Source organism: Lagopus leucura, unplaced genomic scaffold (assembly GCF_019238085.1).
Source record: "Lagopus leucura isolate 7727_CA_CO unplaced genomic scaffold, USGS_WTPT01 Super-Scaffold_100159, whole genome shotgun sequence".
NCBI lineage: Eukaryota > Metazoa > Chordata > Aves > Galliformes > Phasianidae > Lagopus > Lagopus leucura.
Window position 1 is genome coordinate 11418236 of NW_024962335.1, and position 23532 is coordinate 11441767.

At 49.1% G+C, this 23532-nt stretch overlaps 2 protein-coding genes across 6 annotated transcripts; both read right to left on the reverse strand.

The window, feature by feature from the left end:
- Window positions 1-141: 141 nt before the first annotated feature.
- On the reverse strand, window positions 142-8453 carry WBP2NL (WBP2 N-terminal like). Of its 2 annotated transcripts, none has more exons than XM_042890114.1 (8): window positions 8311-8453; window positions 6065-6173; window positions 5451-5586; window positions 4545-4637; window positions 3672-3914; window positions 3112-3234; window positions 2698-2774; window positions 142-1961 (listed from the first exon to the last, which is right to left on the reverse strand). In XM_042890114.1, the coding sequence occupies exons 1-8, from the start codon at window positions 8436-8438 to the stop codon at window positions 1914-1916; spliced, it is 957 nt and encodes a 318-aa protein (XP_042746048.1). In that variant the 5' UTR covers window positions 8439-8453; the 3' UTR covers window positions 142-1913. The 2 variants fall into 2 exon arrangements, with proteins under 2 accessions (XP_042746048.1, XP_042746047.1); XM_042890113.1 differs by having other exon boundaries at window positions 3103-3234.
- Window positions 8454-10637: 2184 nt separating this feature from the next.
- Window positions 10638-22607, reverse strand: SEPTIN3 (septin 3). Of its 4 annotated transcripts, none has more exons than XM_042890397.1 (10): window positions 22224-22606; window positions 17273-17464; window positions 16681-16809; window positions 16213-16294; window positions 15333-15470; window positions 14908-15025; window positions 14361-14456; window positions 12256-12352; window positions 11752-11803; window positions 10638-11048 (listed from the first exon to the last, which is right to left on the reverse strand). In XM_042890397.1, exons 1-10 carry the CDS (start codon window positions 22510-22512, stop codon window positions 10913-10915), a joined length of 1329 nt encoding a protein of 442 aa, XP_042746331.1. In that variant the 5' UTR covers window positions 22513-22606; the 3' UTR covers window positions 10638-10912. The 4 variants fall into 4 exon arrangements, with proteins under 4 accessions (XP_042746331.1, XP_042746330.1, XP_042746334.1 ...); XM_042890396.1 differs by having other exon boundaries at window positions 12256-12355; XM_042890400.1 differs by lacking the exon at window positions 22224-22606 and adding an exon at window positions 21135-21236 and having other exon boundaries at window positions 12256-12355.
- Between the last annotated feature and the right edge of the window lie 925 nt (window positions 22608-23532).

Below are 23532 nucleotides of genomic sequence, written 5' to 3' on the forward strand. Positions count from 1 at the left end.
ATTATTTGGCTCCAGTGTGGCTGTGCAGGAGGAAAACTGGCTCACAACCTGAGAACAGCCACAGTGGTCCCTATTTGTTGCAGCTTCCTGGGCACCAGGCAGGATCAATGACAGTCAACACAATGCACACACACACCCCAGTGAACAGGCAAGTATCAATGCTTCTGTATTAAAGTGCAATTCAAAAGTTACAAACTTTTTAAAATACAGAGTCATCTGAACACCTCTAACTCAAACATCAGAGGTGTTTCTAAATAAGGAAATTTACCTTCCTCCCCACGCAGGGCTGCTTTAAGAACTCAACAATTGAAGTCACGCAAGCCTGACTTACAAGAAGGTCCTGACACACACAGGTTAAAAGGAAAAAGAGACCTTCCCCTTCACTGTGAAGGTAGGAAGGCTGTGAAAAGAAGTACAGTTATCCCATATATAAAGGATCACACGGGTCTCCACCAGACTAGAGGGGCTTTTGTCAGAGCAGGCTTAATGGCACTGTGTCCTAAAGAGGAAGGAAGGCTGGGGCTGAGCAGCCACAGCCTCTGCAAGAGACCCAAGCGTTAGTAACACCACGCCTGAGTACTGCAGCTCCGAGCAACCAAATTCCACTTCCACAGCACCTACCCTTGCTGCTCAGGTATAGGCATGCATGTCCTGGCTGCTGTGGCCTAAGGAAAAGACAAAAGCCACTTTTTCCTCATCACACTAGCATGGTGGCACAAGCTTCCTCAGCAGAGGGAGCCAGCACTGTGGGATCTCCTGACAAGGCCAGTGTCAAGTTATCTTCATAACATAACACATTTTGCTTGGAGGCAGCAGGTTCCTGCTCAGCTTGACTCCACTATGCAAGAATAACTATGTGACACAGGATCATTGCACAGATACAGACTTGCTTCCAGGAAGGTGAAAGGAAAACCACTTCACATGCCTGTAGAGCTCAACTTACCGCTCTGCAGCACACTCCTGCTGATCTACTCAAGGTCTACAAAGGCAGGCTGAGTTTATGGAGGTCACTGCTTGCTTTCAGTTAAATTTCTCAGAGTGTTTTTGCCAGCAGCATCAGATGACCAAGCATCTACAGCTGCACCTCACAGCAGAAAACAAGGAGACATCAGGGAATGCAGGCCCTCCACCAGGGAGGGCAGCACCTGAGCACTTCCCTATTTTGTAAGGTTACAGTTAAATAGGAAAGGACACAGAAATACTAGCAGACGATCTGCTGCAACCAAAGCAGGCATGCCTGTGCCCAGAAACTCCCCTGGCTACCCAGGAGTGCAGCAGGATTGACCCTTCTAGAGCTAGTGCTGAGCTGGGGTCCATCTCCAGCTCACAGCCCCAAATGCTTCAGCGCTTCTCAGGACGCATTTCCCAAGCGTGTCACCCCATGACTGTTAGTTCAGGACAGGAAAAGAAATGTGCTTCCAGCACAACACAGGATTTCCAGAGTCCCATCATAAGCTGAGCTGTGCCACAGTTTAAGGAAATTTAACACCTTTTCAGTTTATGCAAGGAAACTTCATGGCTTTCTATATTTTCTTCTTTGATGGTGCTTCAGAAGAGAAGTTCAGCACTGCAAGTAGTTTTACTCGAAGATGCCACAGCTTTTGTGTTTGACTCATAGATTAGTCATGTGATCTACTGGTTTAAGAAGTCCATCTCTCTCCTCAAGCCAAAGGCAGAGCAAAAGGTTAGTGCTTCGACCCCATGAGATAAAGCAAAGCAGCAGGAAAGTGCTATTGTTCTGCCTTGTATTGCCAGTCACTTAACGCTTAAGGAAGGCAGATGCTCAGCTGCCCAGCACTACACACATTGTACATACACAGAGAAACATAGAGATACGCTAACCCAATGGCTAGTGACAGCCAAATTGTCTTCTGGGAGAGAGAGTGTGGGAGGCTGGCTGCAATTTCCGTCTGTTAGTTGTTTTTCTTATCTTCAGGAGGTGCATAAGGAGGTGGCTGATCCTGGAAAGAGATAGAGTAGTCAATAATCCTGCCTGCTTCATGAAGAGCTCTTCTCAGAGATTCTCAGGCTTGACTTACAAGAAGTTACTGCCAGAGCTGAGTGCTGTTTTTTAAGCTATCATTGCACTGCATCATCCCTCTCCAGCATCAGTTAATGCTCCAGCATACATGCTACCTCCCATATTATTTCCATTGAACATCCCCTTGAAAATAGATAACAAAAGCTGTTTTAAATCTATATCTTCACTACCAGGGCTTTGTCTCTGCTGCTGCTTTCACTCTGACCCAGCCCACACCAAATGTAGCTACAGCCTGCTTACCAGCTGCCACTCACTGAACCATGACAGGCCTCTCCCAGGTAGCACAGAAAAAAGCACAAGTGAGAAAACACAAAGGCTGTTGTCCTTATATGATCCGTTCTTTAACTCTTCCCACTTCCAAACATTACAGAAACAGAAAGCTCTACTCACTGTGTACATGCAACTATTTTATGCACATAAGAATGAGACAAGTACTAAGCTGCCACTGCTGGATGAATCTTAATGTCCTCCTTTCTTGATCAAAGATTTAACAAACTTTCTTCATGGCACTGTCATCCATGCCTCCTCCCAGGAAAGTGAACATTTTCTGTGCTTTTTCAAAATTAAGGCACTCTAAACTTCCCTAGGAAAGCAAACTTTTGCCTCTCTACGCAATGGAAGAGCAGACACACACAGACCAGAGGCACAGTACTTACCATGGGCATGTAGACATTGTGTGGGTTAGCAGGGTTGTAATACGCACTGGAAGCAGCTTCCATGGCCTTACTGTTCCCTAGAAAGGAAAGAGAAGGAGCAAACATAAGGCAGGCCTGTTTCTTATGCAGCCACCCCACCCTCCAGCCCAGCCACAGCTTTTCTGAGGAGTCAAGAAATGTCCCAAGAGACAGAAGCTATCACAGCAAGTTTGTCTTGAATTCACAGCACTTCAGGAAGTCTGAAAACCAGCTAAAGATGACCACAAGCTGTATAACACAGAGCTGAGTGCCTTGCAAGAGCCATTATCTCAAATAACACATCAAGATAACAGCTCCTGCAACAGCAGCAGCTGGGTGCCCCCAGTGTCAACCACCTGAGCGGCCTTTTGTATCAAATCTGCTTACCTGGCATACCTGAGTCCACCCAGGGTGTGGAAGCTGGTGGGGCTGAAGGTCCTGCAGGAGATGGTCCAGAGTAGGGGGGAGGAGGAGGTAACACATTGGTGGAATTCATGTTGGGGAGCGGTGGGTAAATACCTGAAAAGAGATGACACCAGACTGATACTTTGGACTACGGTGACAAAAGAGAGGGACAGCAAGCTCCCAGGCCCGGTCCTGGGCAAGAGGGAAGATCAGTGAGGAAAGCTCAGTGAGGATGCAGGCAGCTGCAATTTCACATCTTGCTAACACCTGCCACACCAGCAGGCAACAATTCTGTCCAGAAGCAGCACAGTCTACATACTGCATTCCCAACTCCTGCCTCCTGTTCAGCTGCAACTAGAGAGACACACAGGTGTAACCAAGACCATGACAGCCTTTGCAAGGGTAAGGACCCTTGATGGAGACAAAACTACAATAAACCTCACCACAGCATCAACATTTTTACAACTAATACTCAACAAATCCACAGCATCAACATTTTTACAACTAATACTCAACAAACCCCACCACACATCATCACACCACTTCCATACCTGGATTCTGAGCATATGGATACCCCATGGGCTGGGGAGCAGGTCCATATGCATTCATTGGAGGTGGTGCATAAGGATAAGGACCGTTTGGAGGTGGTGGAGGAGGAGCATAGCCCCCTGGTGCAGGTGCATATCCTCCTGGAGCAGGTGCATAGCCACCTGGAGCAGGTGGGACAGGGGAATACCCTCCAGGTACAGGTGTGTATCCATAGCCAGGGGGCTGGAGAGGAGCTCCACTGGAAGCTAAAGAGCACATATTTATTAAGTCAGACGTGTTTTTGCTGTAACTGACTGCATGGAATAAAAAGAAAATAGTCCCATTCACGTAGACCAATAGCTCTAACTAGAATAAACTATTGTTTTAAATAAGTACCAATAGTTTTAAAATTTCCCTATCAGAATAGATTTTATATCTTTTTCCTTTCAGAAGTTTTAAACATAAATTTTTTTAGTTTTTTCTTTCTGCAAAAAATTTCCTCCATCTCACTTCACTATTAGAGAACTATTAGAGTTGAGGGAAAGTACGGGGATCAGTTTTTCCATCCTCATGTTTCAATTCCTCTCCCCCTCCAGGAGATATCAGGCTCCATAGAAAAAGTAAGCCACCTCAGAAGCCAAACTCCAGCAAGTTCTGATTGCATAAAGCATTAAGTCAAAATAAAGAAAAAGGATTTGAAAGAAAAACAAAGGTCCCTTGTAAAAAACAAACAAACAAAATAAAACACCAACAAACAAAAAAACATTGATGTGGAAGATGTACAGTGTAAATTCTCTCTCCCTCTCTACACACACTTCAGGAATGTGAAAAAGAACATCTCCTCCTAACCAGCTCAGCCAGCCATAGGAGAACTACAGGCTCCGAAGATCTCTTACCACTAGAGGCAGCTTTGAACATCAGCTGTCCAAACTCAATGGCTCCTCCACTGTTGAAAGTCAGTTTAAATGTTCCCTGCCCTTCCCAGCCACCTAGGAGAGAGAATTAAAATTGAAACAGATTATCGACCACCTCAGTAGCAGTCAAGACAGCAAAACAGTTAATAAAAATAAGTTGAACATTCTTTCTCATTTTAGAAATATTTTAAAACCACTGTTTTAAAGATTTCAGCCTGAGAAAGTGGGCTTATGACAATCCAGACAACCCAGTCACAAAGCATTGTTAGGAACAGCAATCAACAGCATAGGCCAGATGCCATCAAAGTACACATAAACTAATTCCAAGAAAAACAGAAAAATTTTGAACCAGAAGACTTGGTTTGAATCCCTGCCTTGCCTCCTACAGTTCCCCATGTCTGATCATGACTGTGACTTTAAGTCTCAACACAGTTACATCACCAGATAGGAAAGAAAGCTAAACCAGTGACACACAGCAGCATTCCAGATGCATGCAAACACATCCAAGCTGTAAAGTGCCTGCTGGCCTCCAGAAAACACCAGTGGGTACTATTTAAACCAGCATCAATGTCTAGTGGTAAGGCCAACTGTCCACTCTTCCATGCCAAATACAGGAGAAAATGAGAACAGGAAGAAACCAAGTAAGCATGGCATCCACTGCAAGACAGAAGTGACAAGATTAAAAAGCCACCCTGCAAAAAGTGAACTACTAGATTTGGGGGACAGAAAGCAACAGTGAGGTTAAAGATGAATAGATACTAGTTACATTAGCATAGACGTGTGAACTGTGCTGCTGTAGCTAATCTGCCATCCATCTGTCCTGTGCACTAAGCACATCCAGCAGAAAAGGACTGGGAAGAGTTCAGTCTATGAAGCACTGACACGCACCTCCTGCCTCAGCCTGAATCTGTCCTTTGATGTAATTAGCAGAGAAAACAGGCTGCTCAATAGAGCACCCTTTCACCAAATAAAATGGCATCATAAAAGACAGCATGGGATCCTTGCCCTTTGACACGAAGATCATCTGCAAGACAGGAAGGAACACTCTGGAATTAGTTAATCAGGTTATGGAGTTCTAGTTGCAGCAGCATCCAAAAAAAAGATAATGTAACCCCTACTACCAGAACATATTGTGTTGTTTCACAGCAGTCATGCAATGGGATGCCAAACAGATCCAAGGGCGTGACTCACTCACATGAACACTACAGGTTCCAAAACAGCATACTGTTTAGGACACACACAGACATTTCATTTTAAAGGATAATTTATGAGAGTTTTCCAGTGAAGTAATTACCTATTAACACGTTGCATTAAATCACAACACGGTGATTGGGACAGACACAGACTCAGACTGCCCTATTTCCACCAGGCTTTCTCCTACCTAGGATTTACAGTGGTTCCTCCCATAACAAAAATCACTTCTCCTGCCTCCAGCTATGATTGTTGTCCAAAGCCTATGAGACCCCTGGAGAAAAGGGAAGCCCTGTTGGCATCAGACTTACCCTGTATGGTGTGAGATACAGCATTCCTTTCTTGGTGCCTTTGAAGGCTTCAGGCTTGCCAGTCACGTCACTGAAGGAGAGCTCCACATCTTTACACTGCTTGAGAATGCTAGGAGGAAATCAGAATAGTTGGAGACAACCTCAGCTCTAACGCACAGACATCCATCACACAAATCCTAAACATTATCCCAACACACTCAATTCTAACACAGGGTCTGGAGTTTTTCTTTTGGATGCACAAGGTTAACTTGTGCAGAGTTTGAAGAATTCATCCTTTCACCTTTGACAAGCCCTGCTCCTCCTTCACAAAGGGAAACTTTAAACAAGAGGAAGAGAAGCTGCCTCCAGAACCATGAGGCTAAAGAATTGCTCTCTGCACAGGCAACAGACTAAGTCTGAGCCTGCCAGGGCACAGAACAGGATGAGCTTTCTGATATCCACTCCTGAAGTCAAGGTATGACCTCAGAGCAAACCCCTCTCCATGATCACATCCAGGACTGGCCAGCAGAGGGGAAAACAAAATTGCCTGAATGCCACACCTACTGCATGAGCTGAGGAAGTTGCTTCACAGTACCCTCACTGCTGACCCTACTTCACATGATTTAAGGAAATATTTGTGATGAGGAGTGCTGTGCTAAGGAAAAAAAAAAAACAAAACAAGGAGCCATAAATGTCATCAATAAGACTGTTATTGCTATTGTTGGTTATCTACAGGAACATTAGCAGACTCTGCTTGTAAAATCATGTGGGAACAAAGAGATGGGAACTGCAAACACCAGGGGTACAGAGGGACCCAAAAAATTAAATACATTTTAAGGAAAACTGAAATAATAATTCTGGGAAAGTGCATCACTGAACTGAGGGCAAACTCCAAACATAGCACTCAGTAAAGGAAGCTGCAGAATAAACAGAACCTTGGATGCCACAAGTTTGCTGCTTGTTTTCAGTGGGTAAAAAATCTGAGGTGTTTTTTTGGTTCAAGGGCACGGAAAAAGGAAAAACAAAACCCAAATTCAACACTGGATCTAAAGTTATTTTACACATTCCGATCAGTACACTGTAGAAATCAGATCACATCAGGAAACTACAAAATCATCGGGAAGAATCAGCAGGGCCAGGATATGTGAAAACATCCAAGAGCACAGTACTTTCACATTGCATGCTATTCAGGGAAGAGAAAACATAATATATCATAACATATATCTGAAAAATTCTGCTACCCTAGAAGGAAGACATTAAGAAGTCTAGCTTTAATGAGGCGGGAGGGGGGGAAAGCCCTGACAAAAAGTCTGCAGGGACTTTATCATTCAGTTATATGCAGATTTTGTCAATGCCTGGGAGTGACAAATGCAGCAGAAATCTATTTTCAAGTTACAAAGGTGGAATATTCTCCCAAGATAAGCCAAACTATCTCCTCAACACTCAGAACCTTACCAGAGTACTTCCCAAACCACATAACATAGCAGAATTTCAGGTTTGTTTGCTTCAGTGGGAAGAATTTATGTGGTCACTTAATGCTTACTCCTGCCCAAGCACTCACATAAACAAATAGCAAGACTGCCATCCGTGCATGATTATGCTGCTGAGCTGGTTTGTACCCACCTGGGGCTGTCACAGGACAGCTGAGTGCCAATGGCTCAACACTGCCCTGGAGAACAATTTGGGCTCTCAGACCTGAGCTCTACGTGGCCTGGCTCCATACTGGATTACCCAAAAATCAGACCCCATGCCAGACAGCATGGACCAGAAGCCTCTTGTACTCCGGCAACCTGAGGCCGTGCCCACCGCCCTCTGGCCCTGTCCCTGACCCCCAGCCGCCCCTCCCCTGACGCAGCTCCATGCCGTTCCCTCGGGCCCCGTCGCTGTCACACAGAGCAGAGCTCAGCGCTGCCCCTCCTCTCCCTGTGAAGAGCTGCAGCCGCCATCAGGCCTCCCCTCAGCTCTGCTCTGAGCCAACCAGGGGAGCACAGCCGCTCTCCACACGCCCTGCCCTCCAGGCCCTTCGCCACTTCTACAGCCCTCTCCGGAGACCTCAAACACCCTTCAAACCGCCCCTTAACCCGAGCAGCACGAGCCGCAGGCTGCGACTACCACAGCCGGGTAGCCCTACCTACCCACCCACCCACCCACGACAAGACGCGGCCCCAACGCCCCCAGAGCAGCCCAGCAACAACCCGAACCCTTTCCCCGCCCGCGGGCCTGGCACAAGGCCCCGTGGCCGTGGGTCCGCCCCCGCCCGCCGGTACCTCTCAGCATTGGGGACGACGACACCGCCTTCCTTCGAGTGGTGCCTATTGAGCGCCATGGCTGCCGCTGCTTCCGCCGCCTGACCCCCTGTGTGTGACGTCACATCCCGCTGACGCTTCCGCCGCATGACTCTATGTGACGTCACATCCGGGCGCTGTGGAAGGCGTGCTGTTCTTCTCTGCTGGCTGCCTGGCCTCAGGGAGCTGCTTGTTGTGGGGTTTTTCGCGTGTTTTTATGCTTTTTTTTTTTTTTCTTCTTCTGGAGAGTGGAACCTTGTCAAGGAGCCCACGGGCCTCTGTTGGCCTTGAATAGGCCTGACTCGTGAGTCAGGGTCTGTGCCTTTCTGCAGGCATCTCCCCACCTGCCCTGTGCTGCCCCGCTCAAAGAGGTTGTGTCTGTGTAGGGTTTGCTGTGGCATTGAAGGACACCAAGCTTGCTTTTCTCAGTGGGCCTTTATGCATCTCTTAAAAACAGTTCACTGTAGGAAATTACAGAGCAGAGCATCAAAACCACTTCATTACAACCAATCCCCCCAGAATCTTACACATACACAGCAAACCATGTGGCCTTCATCCCACAGCCCAAGGTTCAGGCATGGAAGCACTTCCAGCTTTGCTGCCAGCAGTTGCAGCTCTCTGCCATGCCCTGACTGGGTCTGCCATCATGGCAGATGACACAGGGACATCTCTTGCCTGGTGACCATCATGCTCCAGTGATACATTGTGGAGAGCTGAAGTGGCTGGCTGATGGCATGAGCTGGGAGGCTCTTACCCCATGACGGCTGATGTGTCTGTAGCAGCGTGACCTCTGCAAGGCCTGTATGGTGGCTGCAGATAGCAGTGAGGAGCAAAGTTCTTGTCAAGGCTGAAGAAGCCTGGTGCTGAGGTGGGATAGTGGGTACGAGGCTGCGTGAAGCACTGAATGCTATGAATGTGGTGGGGGAAAAGGATGAGAAAGGCTGAGAAGACCTTCGTGTCCTGGCAGTGCTGAGAAGAGCTGGTGTGTGTGGATGGATGGGAGTGGGATGGAAGAGACATTAGCTTTGCAAAGACAGCACCACAGAAAGCCACAATACGAACACGAGCTTCTAGATGGTTCCGCAACGCTTGGATCAATCTCATCCTGGCCCTGAACATCTCTGTCCACAAACCTCAGGCTTTGCTTCAGTCATGCCAGCCTTTCTAGCCTCCTCCCAACCCCACATACTTCCCTGTACTTGCAGCACTATCATCCCACACCATAACCTTCTGCATGTGCGCTGCTAATGCAACCAGATGTTCTCCTGGGCTGCAGCCCCTGGCAGCTGGGTACATGCTTTTTCTAGATGAGGGCAGACTGCCGTGCTCAGGGCAGTTGTGAGCCCTCTCAGAGTCATCCTCCCTGGAGTTGTTCCAGAATCATGTGGACGTGGCACATGTGGACATGGTTAGTGGGCACGGTGGTGGTCAGTTGATGATTGGACAAAGTGATCTTAGAGGTCTTTGCCAACTATAACGATTCTATGAATCTATAATTTAGCCTCCAGTAAAACCCTGCATATTTCTCCTTATGGGTTTTTACCTTCTCTCCATGCTTCCTCCAAGTGAAGGTGAAACAGCAGCTTTTCAGTATAACACAACAAAAGCACGTTGATAAGGAAGAGGTGAATGCAGAGAAGGAGGAAAGGACTCAAAAAGGGAAGATTTTGAAGGACAGAAAGGGTTGGGAGCAGAGAAAGTGAGATAAGGAGAGAAAGGGAGAAAGCTATAGAGGGTTAAAAGGGAGTGAAGACAAAAGTAAAGGAGAGGACATGGGAGGCAAGAGAGCTGTATGAGGGGCAGGGGATTAGCACAGGCTGGGGCTGCTGGAGTGACAAACATAGATATTTTGGTGAGGAGAAGGTATTTCTTGTGTTCCCATCACCAGTGGACACCAAGGAAGACATCTTGGTGTTCTTTTATTCTTTAATTCTGGAAAATATGGCTCTTTCCCCCAATTACTTTGATGTTTCTCAGATAGATGCTACAGCTCACAACCTGCCTCCTTCTACCACTCACTTTCCCTGAACCACAAAACCTGTCAATCTGTCACTTCTCCCATCTATTCACTTCCAAGGTGCCATTTCACTTTGCAAGCCACAGCAAAAAATGGAGATAAAATGCTGTGCCACCATCCTCCCTGAGCAGTCAGCTACCTTCCCACCCACAAAGAACTCTGCCATCTGCCCCAGAGTCTCCCATGCCACATCCCCAAGGAATAAAAACAGGACCCCAGCATGCCCCACACCTCCCACTTCCAAAGCCCTCTTGCCCCCATAAGTTATTCCCCCACCCCCACTTCCCCCAGATAAGACACACAGCCGAGACACAGCAACGAGAGAAAGGAAGATGACAGACAGTCCACTGTGCAAAATACAAACTGAGAACGAGGACAGTTTGGGAAGGGCAGAGAAGATGCTTTTGGTCCCCCTCTGGCACACAGGTAGGCACACGCACACACACGCACCCTCTCACACACACAAAGGATGCTCCACACGCTTCAGAGACAGGCTCGTGGTAGAGCCAGGGGTAGCAGGGGTGGGTTGTCGTATCCAGAGACACCGGGTGATGTCAGGGGTGTCATTCACAGGTTACTTTCATGGTTTTCCTCTGTCTCAGAGGTCATGGGGGGCAGCCCTCCATTGTCATTCAGCCTCTTGGCCCTATAGGTCTCATAGTGGATGTTGTGGGTCACTTCTTTCAGGTCCTGAAGGTGAGTCCTGCGTGGGACAAAGTGAAAGAGGATATGATAACCATCATCAGTGCTATCAGTGTTAGCTTTCTGTCCATCACTGTATTCTCCAGTCAGTTCTCCAGTCAGTCTGGTTAGCAAACTTACCCTCTTCCTATACAGGTACCATAATGCAACAGAGAGATGGAATATCTGTGTGCGTAGGCAGGATGCAGGAAATGGACTACAGTCTCTCTCTGTGCCCCCTACCCTGTCATTGGGCAGCACCACTGAAAAGATGGTCTAGGATGGGGTAGTGGATTCTTTATCACTGACTTCAATCCAAACCTATGTCAGCAACAACTAGAAGTTGTTGGAACCTAATGCAATTAATAGGATTAAAGAAGGGTGCTATTACCCTGTGTTTCTTGATGTGTCCAGATTATACGTGAAAACCAGCACCTACTTGACATAGTGGTCAAGAGAGGCACTAGAGTAATACCCCTAAAATCAATCCAACCCTGCCCCACATAAGATTTTACTGCCTGAAAAGTGCTTTATCTTCCCTCCCATAAGGGCTATTTCACTCTAAGTGGGTCTCAGGAAGATTCCCTTCTCATCAAGAGATGAGAATCATAGAATCATAGAATCACTCAGGCTGGAAAAAACCTCAAAGATCATCAAGTCCAACCATGACCTAACCATAGTACCTAACTAAAAACCCTACATCATGGGCATGACTGTGGCCTTACCTAATGACAAAATCTCGAAGCAGGGCAAATTCACAGTGAGTGAGGTTTTCCACTGAAAAGAAAGCAAGGAAATGTTACATTTGATTTTTCAGTAACCTGTTTGTGGTTACAGAGCATGGGATGGTCATTGCTATGGGACATGCGTGTTTCAGGTGGCATGCTTCAGAAAGAATGGACAGTTGTGTGAACAGCAGACAAGCTCTCTCAGGCATTGAGCAGATATGCTGAGTGGTCACAGGTGGGTTTTCACAGGAAAACCAAGGAGATCAGCTTCACACATCCCATGGTGTTGAGGATGGTTCTGCCAGTTAGCAATAGTGGTAGCACATTGACAATGGCAGTTCTCTCCAAGCAGAGCAATTTGAGAGTTCTCTTATTGCTCAGTTTCAAACAAACAAACAAACAAACAAAAACCAACCACAAAGACAAAAGGCATGGGAAAATAGCTATGGGAAATGTTATCAGGACCCTGTTATTATCTCCCAAAAGCAAGACTTTCCTTACCTTCAATGATTCCCCAAGGTGTTTTCCTGCCCAGGACTCTTTTGCCATTCACTTGGTACTCCTTGTCACTGCCCACTACTGCAAAGGGCATGCTTTCCTGCTAGGGAAGGATATGTGGAGACGCCTATCAAACCTGTTCCGAGCAGCACCATCACTGTTCCTTAGCCACCTCTCCTCCTTGCACCTCATCAAATGCAAAGCCTCTGCAAGGGAGGAGGTTCTCCACAGCAAAACTCCACTCATCATTGCTATCCATAGCACTTTGGGCTCTTGCTTTACTGGTGTTCTTGCACCCCCTGGGCTTAGTGTGTACCTTAAATCAATGCCAAAGGCTCCAGAGAAGGGAGTAAAGCTTTTCTGCACACATCTCCAGCATTTCTGAAGGGCAAGGTGACCAGAGAGGAGGTGCTTTGGCATACCAGGTGAGTGTCTATCATCCTGGGGCTCCTCACAGGAATACCTTGCAGAGAGTATTTCTCATCAAGTTTGCAGTTCTTCGCTAGAAAATCTCACAATCCCCTCAACAGAACATATGAATATTCAAAGCTCAATTACTGAAATGGTTGTACTGAGGAAGGCCAGAAAACCCTGGGAAGTGGGACAGTAGGTGAAACTACTGTGGATCAAGATATCTTTATGCACAGGGAGAAAGTTCCTGCTTCCAGAGAACAGACTGTGAGAGATTCTACTACCCATAAGGCTGTCTGCTGTTCATAGATTTATCCTGCTTTGTAGACTTCCCTGGACCTGGGAAGGGATTGCAATTACCACAGGAGTGGGATATTTTATTATTATTTACTCTTTATTATTAAGTTTATTTCTTACATGTGAGACTACCAAACCCAAAGCAATTAGGCTGAAGTACAGAACAAATTGTGGTGCCTTCCTCTCAAACAGTAACAGTTTGGAGGAGAAGCAAAACCCATCTGGTCTCCCCAGAGCGTGTGATGTGTTGCCAAATGGGAAATGATTAATGAATCTGGAGGAGGTGGGAATTTCTGCTGGGGCTGTGGCAGCTAGGGAGCTTGAAGGAGCAAGTGTCAGGCTGCCAGGCAGTTAGTTACTGCTAGAGTTTCTTGACGACTAATGTGGAAGACAATATTTCCATGAATAGTTTAGCCCTAAAAATAATGAGTGGACTAACTAAATGCAGTAGCATCACAAAGCCAGGAGGTGTTGTCAGTACAGAGGCAGACTGGGTTATTATCCAGGAAAATCTAAGTAAGTTTGAGGCACAAAGAATAGCATTTAGGGAATACCAACAAGTTCTGCTATGACTTTTGAGTTTGTGCACAAGCAATGATGGAAGGAGGGGAAGGACCCCATGTGCCAGTCAGTCACAAGATGACCACGAGTCACCAGTGTGATGTGATTTTTAGAGAGCACATGTGGTCCAAGGGCTCAGCAGTTCAGATCTCAGAAAAGACAGAGGAGTATTGGGTACCCACACCAGTGCCAGAAAATCAAATCAAACTAGAGTAGGCACATAAAAAAGTGGTGATGTAATACGGGAGAATGAAAGCTCGACCAAAGGAGCTTGTCTCATTTAGCTGACCAGAAAAAGGCCAGTGCAGGATAAGATTGTTCTCTAGCTGATGGGACCAGTAGGTAGGAGAAATGTTTGAGTCAGTGTTGGCACAAGAACACATATAATCCTGGGTACAACCTGTCCATGAACAAACACAGGCTGGAAATTAGATGGTTTCTACCTTTCTGAGGTAGGAATAATGAGATATCCCTTCTCATAGGAATTGGCAGGGCAAAGCACTGAATTACTTTTCAGGTAGAGTTTGGCCTGAGCTCAAGAGAAGGTTGTTTGGGACAGGGAATGAGCTTGTCCCTTTCGTCCTTAGCAGAGGCCAAATGGCATTCAGCAAGAGGAGGCGAAGTAGAGTCCTTTCTTTCTCACTCAGCCTTCCTAGCACCCTGTGGACATGACAGGGACAAATTAAACTAGGAAGGATGAATGGCATTCTCTTGTGTCCATTGCACTTTTCACTCAGGGACCACAAAGCACTTAAAACCTAGTGACACATCTTTTTCCCTCATTAAATCTGACCAGCCCTCAACCACCCTTTCCCCTCCCACAATAAAATGTTTCCTACCCTGATTTTGTCGTTTTCTGTTTTATCCTCCAAGTCCTCATCAAATTCTTTCTGGGGGTAAAACTCGATCCCATTCACTTCTAGCTCTTTGCGCACCTGGGCAGAGAGAAATTTTGGAGCACAAAGCAACACAAACCTAAAGGGAAGGCAGGCAGGATGGTTGGGCAGACATATCTGGGACATCTTTCCAGTGGGGAAGGGCTGGAAGGACTGTCCCTTCCAGGTGTGCAAAGCAAGGACACATGGCAACAGTGACAAGTCTTTGTTCCCCAGCCCCATCTGCTTGTTTGGCTCTGTAATTCCCATGACAGAACATATCATAGAATGTCATAGGGATGCCCACTGTTCTTCCTCCTCTAACAGATGCGATCTCAGAGCCATGGACAGCTACATCTTCAGGGCAGTGCCAGGACTTACCCACCAATCCAAACTGGACTCTGAGAGCCTTGGGGACTGAACTGCAGTCCCAGCAGAAAGGATATGGCTCATCTCTCCCATCTCCCAGCCAGGGAAGGGAGGAATCCCATGCAGAAGGAGAAATACTCACTCTTTGTTTGAATTCGGTCTTCTCCTCCAAGGTCATGGTGTCAGCCTTGGCAATAACCGGGATGATGTTCACTACTTTGCTGAGATGTTTCATGAACTCCAGGTCCAAGGGCCGCAGGCTGCAGCCCAAGAAGGAACAACATGGAAGGGGTCACTTTACCCTCCTTGCCCTTCCAGTGACTCTCCCAGCATCAGGGCATCTGTGAGGCCTCCATGTTCCCATCCATCCTGCCCACTCCCAAAGAAAGCACAATGGTGTTTCTCCTGCCTTTGTCAGACCCTTTCAAACCCTGCAAAGTTAAGCTAATAGTATCCAGCCCAGCTGGTAGGAATCCTGGTCCTGCAACTGTGACTGAGCAGTACAGGGTGTATATCTGCCACAGTGGCATGAAGGGGATGAGGAAGGACAGGGAACTGTATACGTACGAGTGGCCCGTGGGGGAGATGAAGTAGAGGCAGCAGTGCACTCGTGTGTCTGGAATTCGTTTCTTCCTTGCAATATTCACCTCCTCTTTCAAAAATTTTTCATATTGCTCGTTGATGTATTTCTCAATGGGCTCCCAGCTGTTAAGGTGGGAGAAAAAGGTGAATAGACAGGTACAAATCTCCTCAGATTCCTGCCTACAGCGTTCCCAGCTCTGACAGCATTAAAGCAGACGTTGGCATTAAGGAAAAACAAAACAATCCAAACAAACAAACAAACAAAACAACAACCCACCACCAGCAGAGATGTTTAACAGTTTTCCAACTGAGCAAACTGCTATGGAAGTCAGCAGTTAAATCAGTGGAAGAGGGGAGAAAAGACCCGATGGTGCCATGCCAGGGGCTGCTGGGGCCCAGTCTCTGTGAGAAATGTTGGAAAAATTTGAGTTGCCTGATTCTGGGCAGAACAGCTCAATTTTCAGCTAAAGGAGCACATGTAGAATTCAGTGAAATTCAGTCTGAGAAGGAGATTACAGTTTTTTGCCTGGTTCCATGGCAGTGAGTTGGTCTGGCAGCATGACTGCATTTTACCTGTACTGGGGGGTGAAGGGTTGAGAACAGAATGAGGGCAGGTGTTTCCTAGTGTTTGAGTGAGGGCAAGGTTTTTAAGGCGTAGAAATAAGCACTCACTATTTAATGTGCACATACCTTTGAGCACACACGTAAACACATGGTGCTCAAAGTTCTGCATCCCAATTACTGACCTCTGAGTGCAACAGGATCCCAGACATTTTCCAATGGTAAGTAGCTGAGCAACACTTCATGTATCGGCATAACTGCAGCCCCTTATGGGACATAAAGGTCTTGATGAGGTAAAACTCACCAGTTCTCATTGTTGATCTGGTCTCCAAATCCCGGGGTGTCGATCACTGTCAGCTTCATTTTGACCCCACCTTCTTCAATAACTGAGAAAGAAATTGCAAATCGTCATAAGCCTCCCTGGGAACCTGCTGCATCATGAGTCTCGGTGTCTTACAAGAGAACAAGAGTGTCCTGCCCTCATCCCTGTGCAGTGGTATAGAGCATTAAATGTGTGCAGATAGGAATCACCAATGTCTTGGAAAGGGAAATACTTCTAACACTTTTTCTGCCTCTTGCTTTTGTCTATGACATCAGTGGAATGCACCACTGCATAAGAAAAACCTTGGCTATGTCTGAGGTCACCTGAACCTGGCACTTCTCTTTCAGCTTCCCATGGAGAAAGGGCTGCCTTACAGCAAAGTACTGGGTTCTTCTGCATGACCAGGCAGAAGCATCAGCCTCGCCTGCATCCCAGCAGGCTGGCTCTTACCGTGTCCAATAGCTTTGATCTCCACTGTCTTGGGGATCTTCTCCTCCCGGTTCCAGCCTGAAGATTTGCGGCTTACTTGGGATTTGAAGAGGGTGTTCACCAGCGTAGACTTTCCCAGCCCACTTTGACCTGAGAATTGCAAAGAGGAAGCTTACAACATCTGCCACAGCCCAACAATGGAAGCAGACAGAAAGAACAGAGCCAGAATGAAGAAGTGTTGTAGGTATCTCCCTGTCTTGTACAGGGTATCATTTCAGATTGGATAATAGAAATTTTTTTTTCTTTGAAAGAGTGGTGATGCATTGAAACAGACTGCCCAAGGAGGTGGTGCAGTCACCATCGCTGGAGGTGTTCAAGAGCTGTATGGATGTGGCACTGAGGGACATGGTAAGAGGGCATGGTGTGGATGGGCTGATGGTTGGACTGGGTGATCTTAGTAGTCTTTTCCAACCTTAATGACTCTATGATTTTCCCAGAGTGAGTGAGCATTGTCTAATCCTTCATGCTCTCCCTTCAGGGCTTGCTCTCCCACCTGGCCTCATGGGAGTGCATCCAGCCATGGTTCCCAGTTCCTCCACCAATCCCTTCCTACCTACAACCATAATGTTGAAGTCGAAGCCTGTCTTCATGGTCTTCTTGCGCATCTGCTCAATGATGGTGTCAATTCCAATGTAGCCCAGTAAGTTGGCATTAATGCCCACGGGTTTCATCGGCACAACTGGCTTTTGTCGTGACTCTGGAACTAGCTCAGACATGGCTGCTTCGTTTTTGTTCTCCACTGGTCCTGCACAGGGAGAAAGATTGAGAAATCACCAGTCAGGTGTGATTAGAACCTCCCTGCTGCCCTGTGGAAGGTAGCTTTAAGTGTCCATTTCAAGGGCTGCTGAGCCGTTGAACAAGACAGCAAGATTTTAGCAGTAAGGCTCTTCATGGAGGAACATCCACGTGAGTTTCCAGCGTATTCTTCTATGTATCACTGTGGATGAGGAGCTGGACAAGCAGGGCTCCTTGAGCATAGAACATGTTGATGGCTATCTCCAAACAGCAGCAGCACACCTAGTGAAGTTGGCTAGGCTCCTCCTAATGAGGGGCTAGAGCACCAGTGTGAGTCCCCTGCTTGATTTGCCTCCCAGTTCTCACCAGGATCCACAACCTCCACACTTGCCTGCTGCCTGCAGATCAGTGAGGTTTGTCATGCCTACCAGTAAACTGTGTTTTGTCCTCCCTCCCCTCCCTGCTTCTTCCATGAAAAACAAACCAGCAGAGAAAAAGGCTCTGAGGGCTTCCTAGCCTCCCTGACTTTTTTTCAGGTGATGGCACACACATTGTGGGACAGGCCTTGGCCATTCATCTCCATCTCTTGCCTCATTAGTGAGCAGCTCCCACTCACCTCAGAAAGAAGCTGGAGGTTGGGAGAAGACAAGGCACAAAGGGAAGCTGTTATTGGTGGGGAAGGGAGGCATGAGGGATGGATCTGGACAGAAAAATGAAAGGGGGATGGGAATCAAGTACCTTTCATACACAAGCAGCTGCAAACTGGAGCTTCTCCCACTCTAATTACTATGCTTTATCTCATTAGATGGTTATTTTTCCAGGACAAAGACAGCATGCTCTTTTGCTTGGTAAGCACTCCTCTTATTCTGGATGCTACTTCCATACAACTATTTCACACTAAATTATCCCTTTCCATCATTTCAGCAGAGTTTGTTTTTGCTCCTCTCAGCAGATCCCACTGGCTGCAGAAGAGCAAGCGAGTGGCCAGGCAGGTGACTGCCATTTTGGGGTCACTGACAGCACCAGGGAGAGAGAGCTCAGCTATAACAGGCCAGGAGCTGGGCAAAGTGGGGAGATTTTGATCATGGATAGGTGGTCCTGAAAGTCTCAGCCTTGAACAAGCTCTGCTGGAGGATGCCCCTGCCTCTACTCCCCACGGAACAGCACCAGGGGGGGACCAGGGCACATGAGAGAGTGCTGGCCAAGCCAGGCTGGCAATTGGGAACACCCCACGCTGCTGGCGGAGGCGATCTGCCTATCTGAGCACTTCTCACAACCCAGCCATCACAGCTCACCTGTACTCTCCTGCTGACAGAGCCTCCCCTCAGGCTCTCCGTGTCTTTTTCCAGCTTTCTCAAAGCTGCTGCCAGCCAGAAAACCCTGCTGCATGGAGAGACGAGTCAGCCAGCTCTTCGCTACCCTACCCTTCACTTGTCCTCTCCTGCCTGTCCTGTGCCATCTGTACTATCTTCACATGACTGGGCCATGCCCCAAATGTTGCAGTGCCCACACACAGCTTTGCTCAGTATCTTTTCAGTGCTGGAATAACTATGGAGGAGACTAAAGGCAGAGGGGAAAAAGAGCCATCACTTGTTGTTCCTGGCCACAAGTTGCCAAAGTCTGCCAGAGCAGCCTGCATTGGGATCCCACCTATCCCAGAGTTTGGGAGAAGGCAGAGAGGGTTGAGATGGAAGGAGGGAACTGGCAGCCACCATCAGGGCTCACTATAAGGCTGATAACCCATACCTCAATCTCACTGCACTGAAGGACACTTTGCCCACAGCTGTTGCTGACTGCTGTGGACAATGCAATACCCTGCCACCCCTAGGCAGCCTTCACTGCTCAAGTGGCTGGAGCATATATTTCCAAGTCAGGTTCCAATAGCACCTATAAAAAGCCCTGGGATCAGGAAAAAAAAGCTCCAGAAGTCTTCTTAAATAATTCCTGGACTGTTTATCAGTGATGTAGGTCTAGGAGTTCTGATTTCAGGGTCAGAAGGCCTCAAGGTAGAGAATACCCCTTTTCTCTCAGTCACTTGCCTTTCCCTCCATGTAGGGTGCTTCCCACACAGTCTCTAAATGGGAACCTGCATTTTACAATGGGATACCTGAGGGCTTTGTGCAATGATTTTCCATCTCTTGGCTCCTATGGAGGAATCCAAGGAGACAACTGAAGGCCAGCCAGCAGGAGGTCAGGGCATGCGGGACTGGAGCCAGAGCTGTGGGGCACCTCGAGCCACAAAATGTGCCTGTCTTGTCCCTTGGGGACAGCTCTGCTTTAGGGGCTGTAATGCTAATGCTGTTGCTAAGCCTCATTACAGCTCTGACTGAATGGTCAAGGGTAGCATTATGCATCCCAGGCACATCCCATAGTCCTGCTGACCATTCCCTCCAATGTATCCATTGACAGAGAGCTATGGTCAGTGCAGCTGTGATGAAAAGAGGGTTAGCCGAGGTTAACCACTCACATCCGCTGTTTGCATTACCACCCATTTCCTTGCTGCTTTGTTCTGTGCGCTAAGCAGAGCTGATTTAAGAGGGTGGCTGCAGCGATGGGCTCCCTGGCTGCAGGCAGAGCTGCGCACCTGGAGTCAGGGCTTGCAGGGAGAAGAGCAGCTGTGGGTGCCCAGGGAGGCTCCAGTCAGCTCTGCCAACCCACCCCAAAACCTCTCTCTGAAGGCCACAGCCAGCAAGAGGCACCACTACTGCACAACATCCGCGACAGAAATGGCCCTGCAGACCAGCTGTGGGCTCAGACACTGGGACCTCCATCCACAACGCCCTGTGGCAGAGCAGCCCCGATAACCTACATACAGCCTTATCCCCTCCCCCTGCCTTCCCGTTCTTTGTCTGAGTGGCATGAGGGAGGGGGGGGCTGCAAGGAGGCGGCCACCACCACAACCTAGCTTTCAGCTCGGGAAAGCTGCTTCACTCCCACGCATCCACGGCCTCGCTGCAGCCCTCCTGCCCTGACTGGAGGCACTGACCCTGATGTGTCACACTCCTTTGCCACCCATATGGCTCCAGACCTGTGTCCCTGCTCCCCAGACTGAGCATCACAGGGTATTTCAAGCTGGGCAGGGGAACTTATCCCAGCATTTTGGGCTGACGCAGCCTTGCTGGCAGCAGCCTTCCTCCATGTGCCCTCACTGCTCTGCAGAGGGCTTTGGCTGCAGCCAAATCTAGGGCAGCATGTGCCGAAGCCTCTTCAGAGATGCAGGAGCTGGCACAAGCTGGCATATCCTCAGCTGTACCCTAAGGTAAGGGAATGCTGAGCATCCCAGGACCGGGGCATCCATCCCACCAGAGATGCCTATCCCCAGCCCACCCACCAGCTTCCACATAGGTGCCCGGGGAGCAGCACAGAACACCCCACCACCCCGGCAACGACAAGGGACAAGGCAGAGACAGAGCAGCTCGTGGGTTTTCCCGGCCCTGGACCAGCTGGGATTATCTCTGTCTTTCAGAGCAGCCCCTGGCGACAGCTACTCTGCATCAGCACCACAACCGCCAAGCCCACTCCTGCTCCTTCGGTGCTACCATTGAAAGATGAGAAGGAAAAATACAAAGCTGATTCCCCCCACTGCCCTCTGGAGATACTGATCCTCAGCAGCGCGGGGGCACAAGAAGCCTGAGTGTCTCTCCGGTATCGCCCAGCCCCGCCAGCCCGCAGCATCCTACCTTTGAACATGAAGCTTCTTTTGTCTGCGAACACTCTCCCCAGGGGGTGGCTCTGCCCCCACTGTCCTAAGCTTGACGTCGGCGCAGCACGGTGGGCTACAACACTCCGCTTTTACCTCTCTCCTTCTTTCCTGTCCTCTTCTACCCCCTCTCCTTCCCTCCTTCTCCAGTGGCTATTTCAGCTGAGCGGAGATGCTGGTGCTGCTCCTGCTGCCACTGTCATGTGACCTGAATATTAAACATCGCTGCAAAATCCCCCCCCCGCCCGCGCTCCCTCCCGAGCTCCATTCCTGCTCCCCACAGGGTGGGCACGGCAGTGGGGATGAAGGAGCACCACAGATGGGCTCCACGCACCATGAGGGGGCCTTCGCGCAGCCACCCCCCCCTGGCCCCCCCCACATCACCTTCTCCCTCCTGAGCATCCCTGAGTTTAGCTGCCTGTTTGCAGAGGGAGTATTTAACCCTTTGTGGCTGAGAAACCATGCTCCCCGCCTGGATATTTCTTTATTTTAGGGGATGGCAGGGCCTCACAGAGAGGGGAAATCGGGAATTGTGAACAGCTCATTAAGACCCATTTGCCCTTCAGCTCTGCTTGCAGAGGCGTGAGAAACCTCTCCTCCCTTGGCACTGCAATTGCTGGCTGCCTGCCCCCAGTGCAGAGACACAGCCATCCCCTGTGCATGTGCGTGTGTGCGTGTACATGCATGCACACACATGCACAAGGTGCTGCTGGTTGTGTCTGGGAGCCGTGTGGGTCATTTGGCTGCTTCAGAGCAAGATGCCCTTTCCCTCTGTTTTTCCTCCTCCAAGGTCCCCACCATGTGCTGTGGCCACCCCAAGCTGTGCCTGGGCACCAACATTTTGGCAGGGTGATGCCAGCACCCAGCTCTGAGGGTCAGTGGCATTCCTCACAAGCATGCCCAGTACAGCTGACTTGGGACAGACGCACAGATAGACAAGGTTCCCCTCCAGACACCCCCCACACCTGGCTCTCCACTGCCCCTCAGCTCTGTCATGATGAGGGGGAAACCCCCAAAGCCCTCACATTGCCCCACACAGCATCCCTGATGCCCCCCAGCGCACACCTACCACTGCGTGGGTCCCCGCTGCCCGGCATCTTCTCCACCGGTGTGACCTCAGCCCCTCCATGTCCTGACACGAGCCGTGGGCACGGGGCCACGGGGGTGATGGGGGCTGGTGCTCGTGGCCGATGCCAGGGAGCCCCCCCAGCCCCCTGCCGCAGAGTGACCCAGAGGCAGCTCCGCTGGGTGGGAGCACTGGGAGAGCCGGCCCGCCGCAGCATGGGGCCTGGGATGCGGCTGGGGCCAGCCAGCCTGGAGGCAGGAGGGCAGAGGGCCGAGGCGGCGTCCTCATCCATGTTGGGCTGTAGGTGGAGGCGCGAAGGCGTAGCTCAGCTGGGCCCAGCAGGGTGAGGCAGCTGGGGTCCCAACCCCAACCCGCCACAGGGCTGAGGGCAGCTGAGCCCTCTCCGCCGCCGTCCTGGGCAGTCTGATTGCCCGCCTCCAGTCACCACAATGGGCCACTTGTGGCCTGCCCAGGGTGCCCCCACACACACTGTCCGGCTGCTCCCACCCCCGCCATTCCCAGAGACACTGCAGTCGGGCCGTGCTGTGGGGCAGACCCACACACAACCCCGTGTCCTCCTTGGCAGTGCCTCTGTGCTTGTGGGCCACTGGTGGCAGGTTGGCTCTCAAGCAAAGCGAGCACAATTTACCAAAGATAGCAAAACACTTTGAATTTTTGAAATGTTTTCCCTTACATCTCTTTTTTCTTAATTTTCAAATGGCAAATTCCTTTTTAACAATGTCTGCCCTCAGCAAGGAAGCAAATGGTGTGCAAACGCTCCACCGCCTTCACATGGCCTTGGCCAAAGACATGGATGGGTTTGGTGGTATCCCTGTAGCAGGAAATGAGGGATGGGGCTGAGGCTGAGAGGCACCATCACCCCGTGGAAAGAGGCTTGGGCAGTGCACTCACTGCAACTACCTGAAAGCCTCTCTACAACAGCCTGAAAGGATGCTGTGGTGAGGTGGGGGTTGGCCTCTGCTTCCAGGTAGCAGTGACAGAATGAGAGGTGATGGTCTCAAGTTGTTCCAGGAGAGGTTCAGGTTGGATATGTGTTGGGGATGGACACTTAATAATCTTAGAAATCCTTTCCAACCTTAATGATTCTATGATTTCCATACATTGCGCAGCAACAGGGAGTGAAATGTTTGAGAGGAGCAACTTAATGCTGCCCAGTGTTTTCCAGCACTAAGTGTCTTCTCCAGTGCTTTATGCAGCTTAATTCAGTATCTGAGACTTCCCCTCTGCCTCAAATTCTCTGCACAGCTCTCACCGAGCAGACAGTCTCAGCTTTCAGCAAGCATTTGCCTTT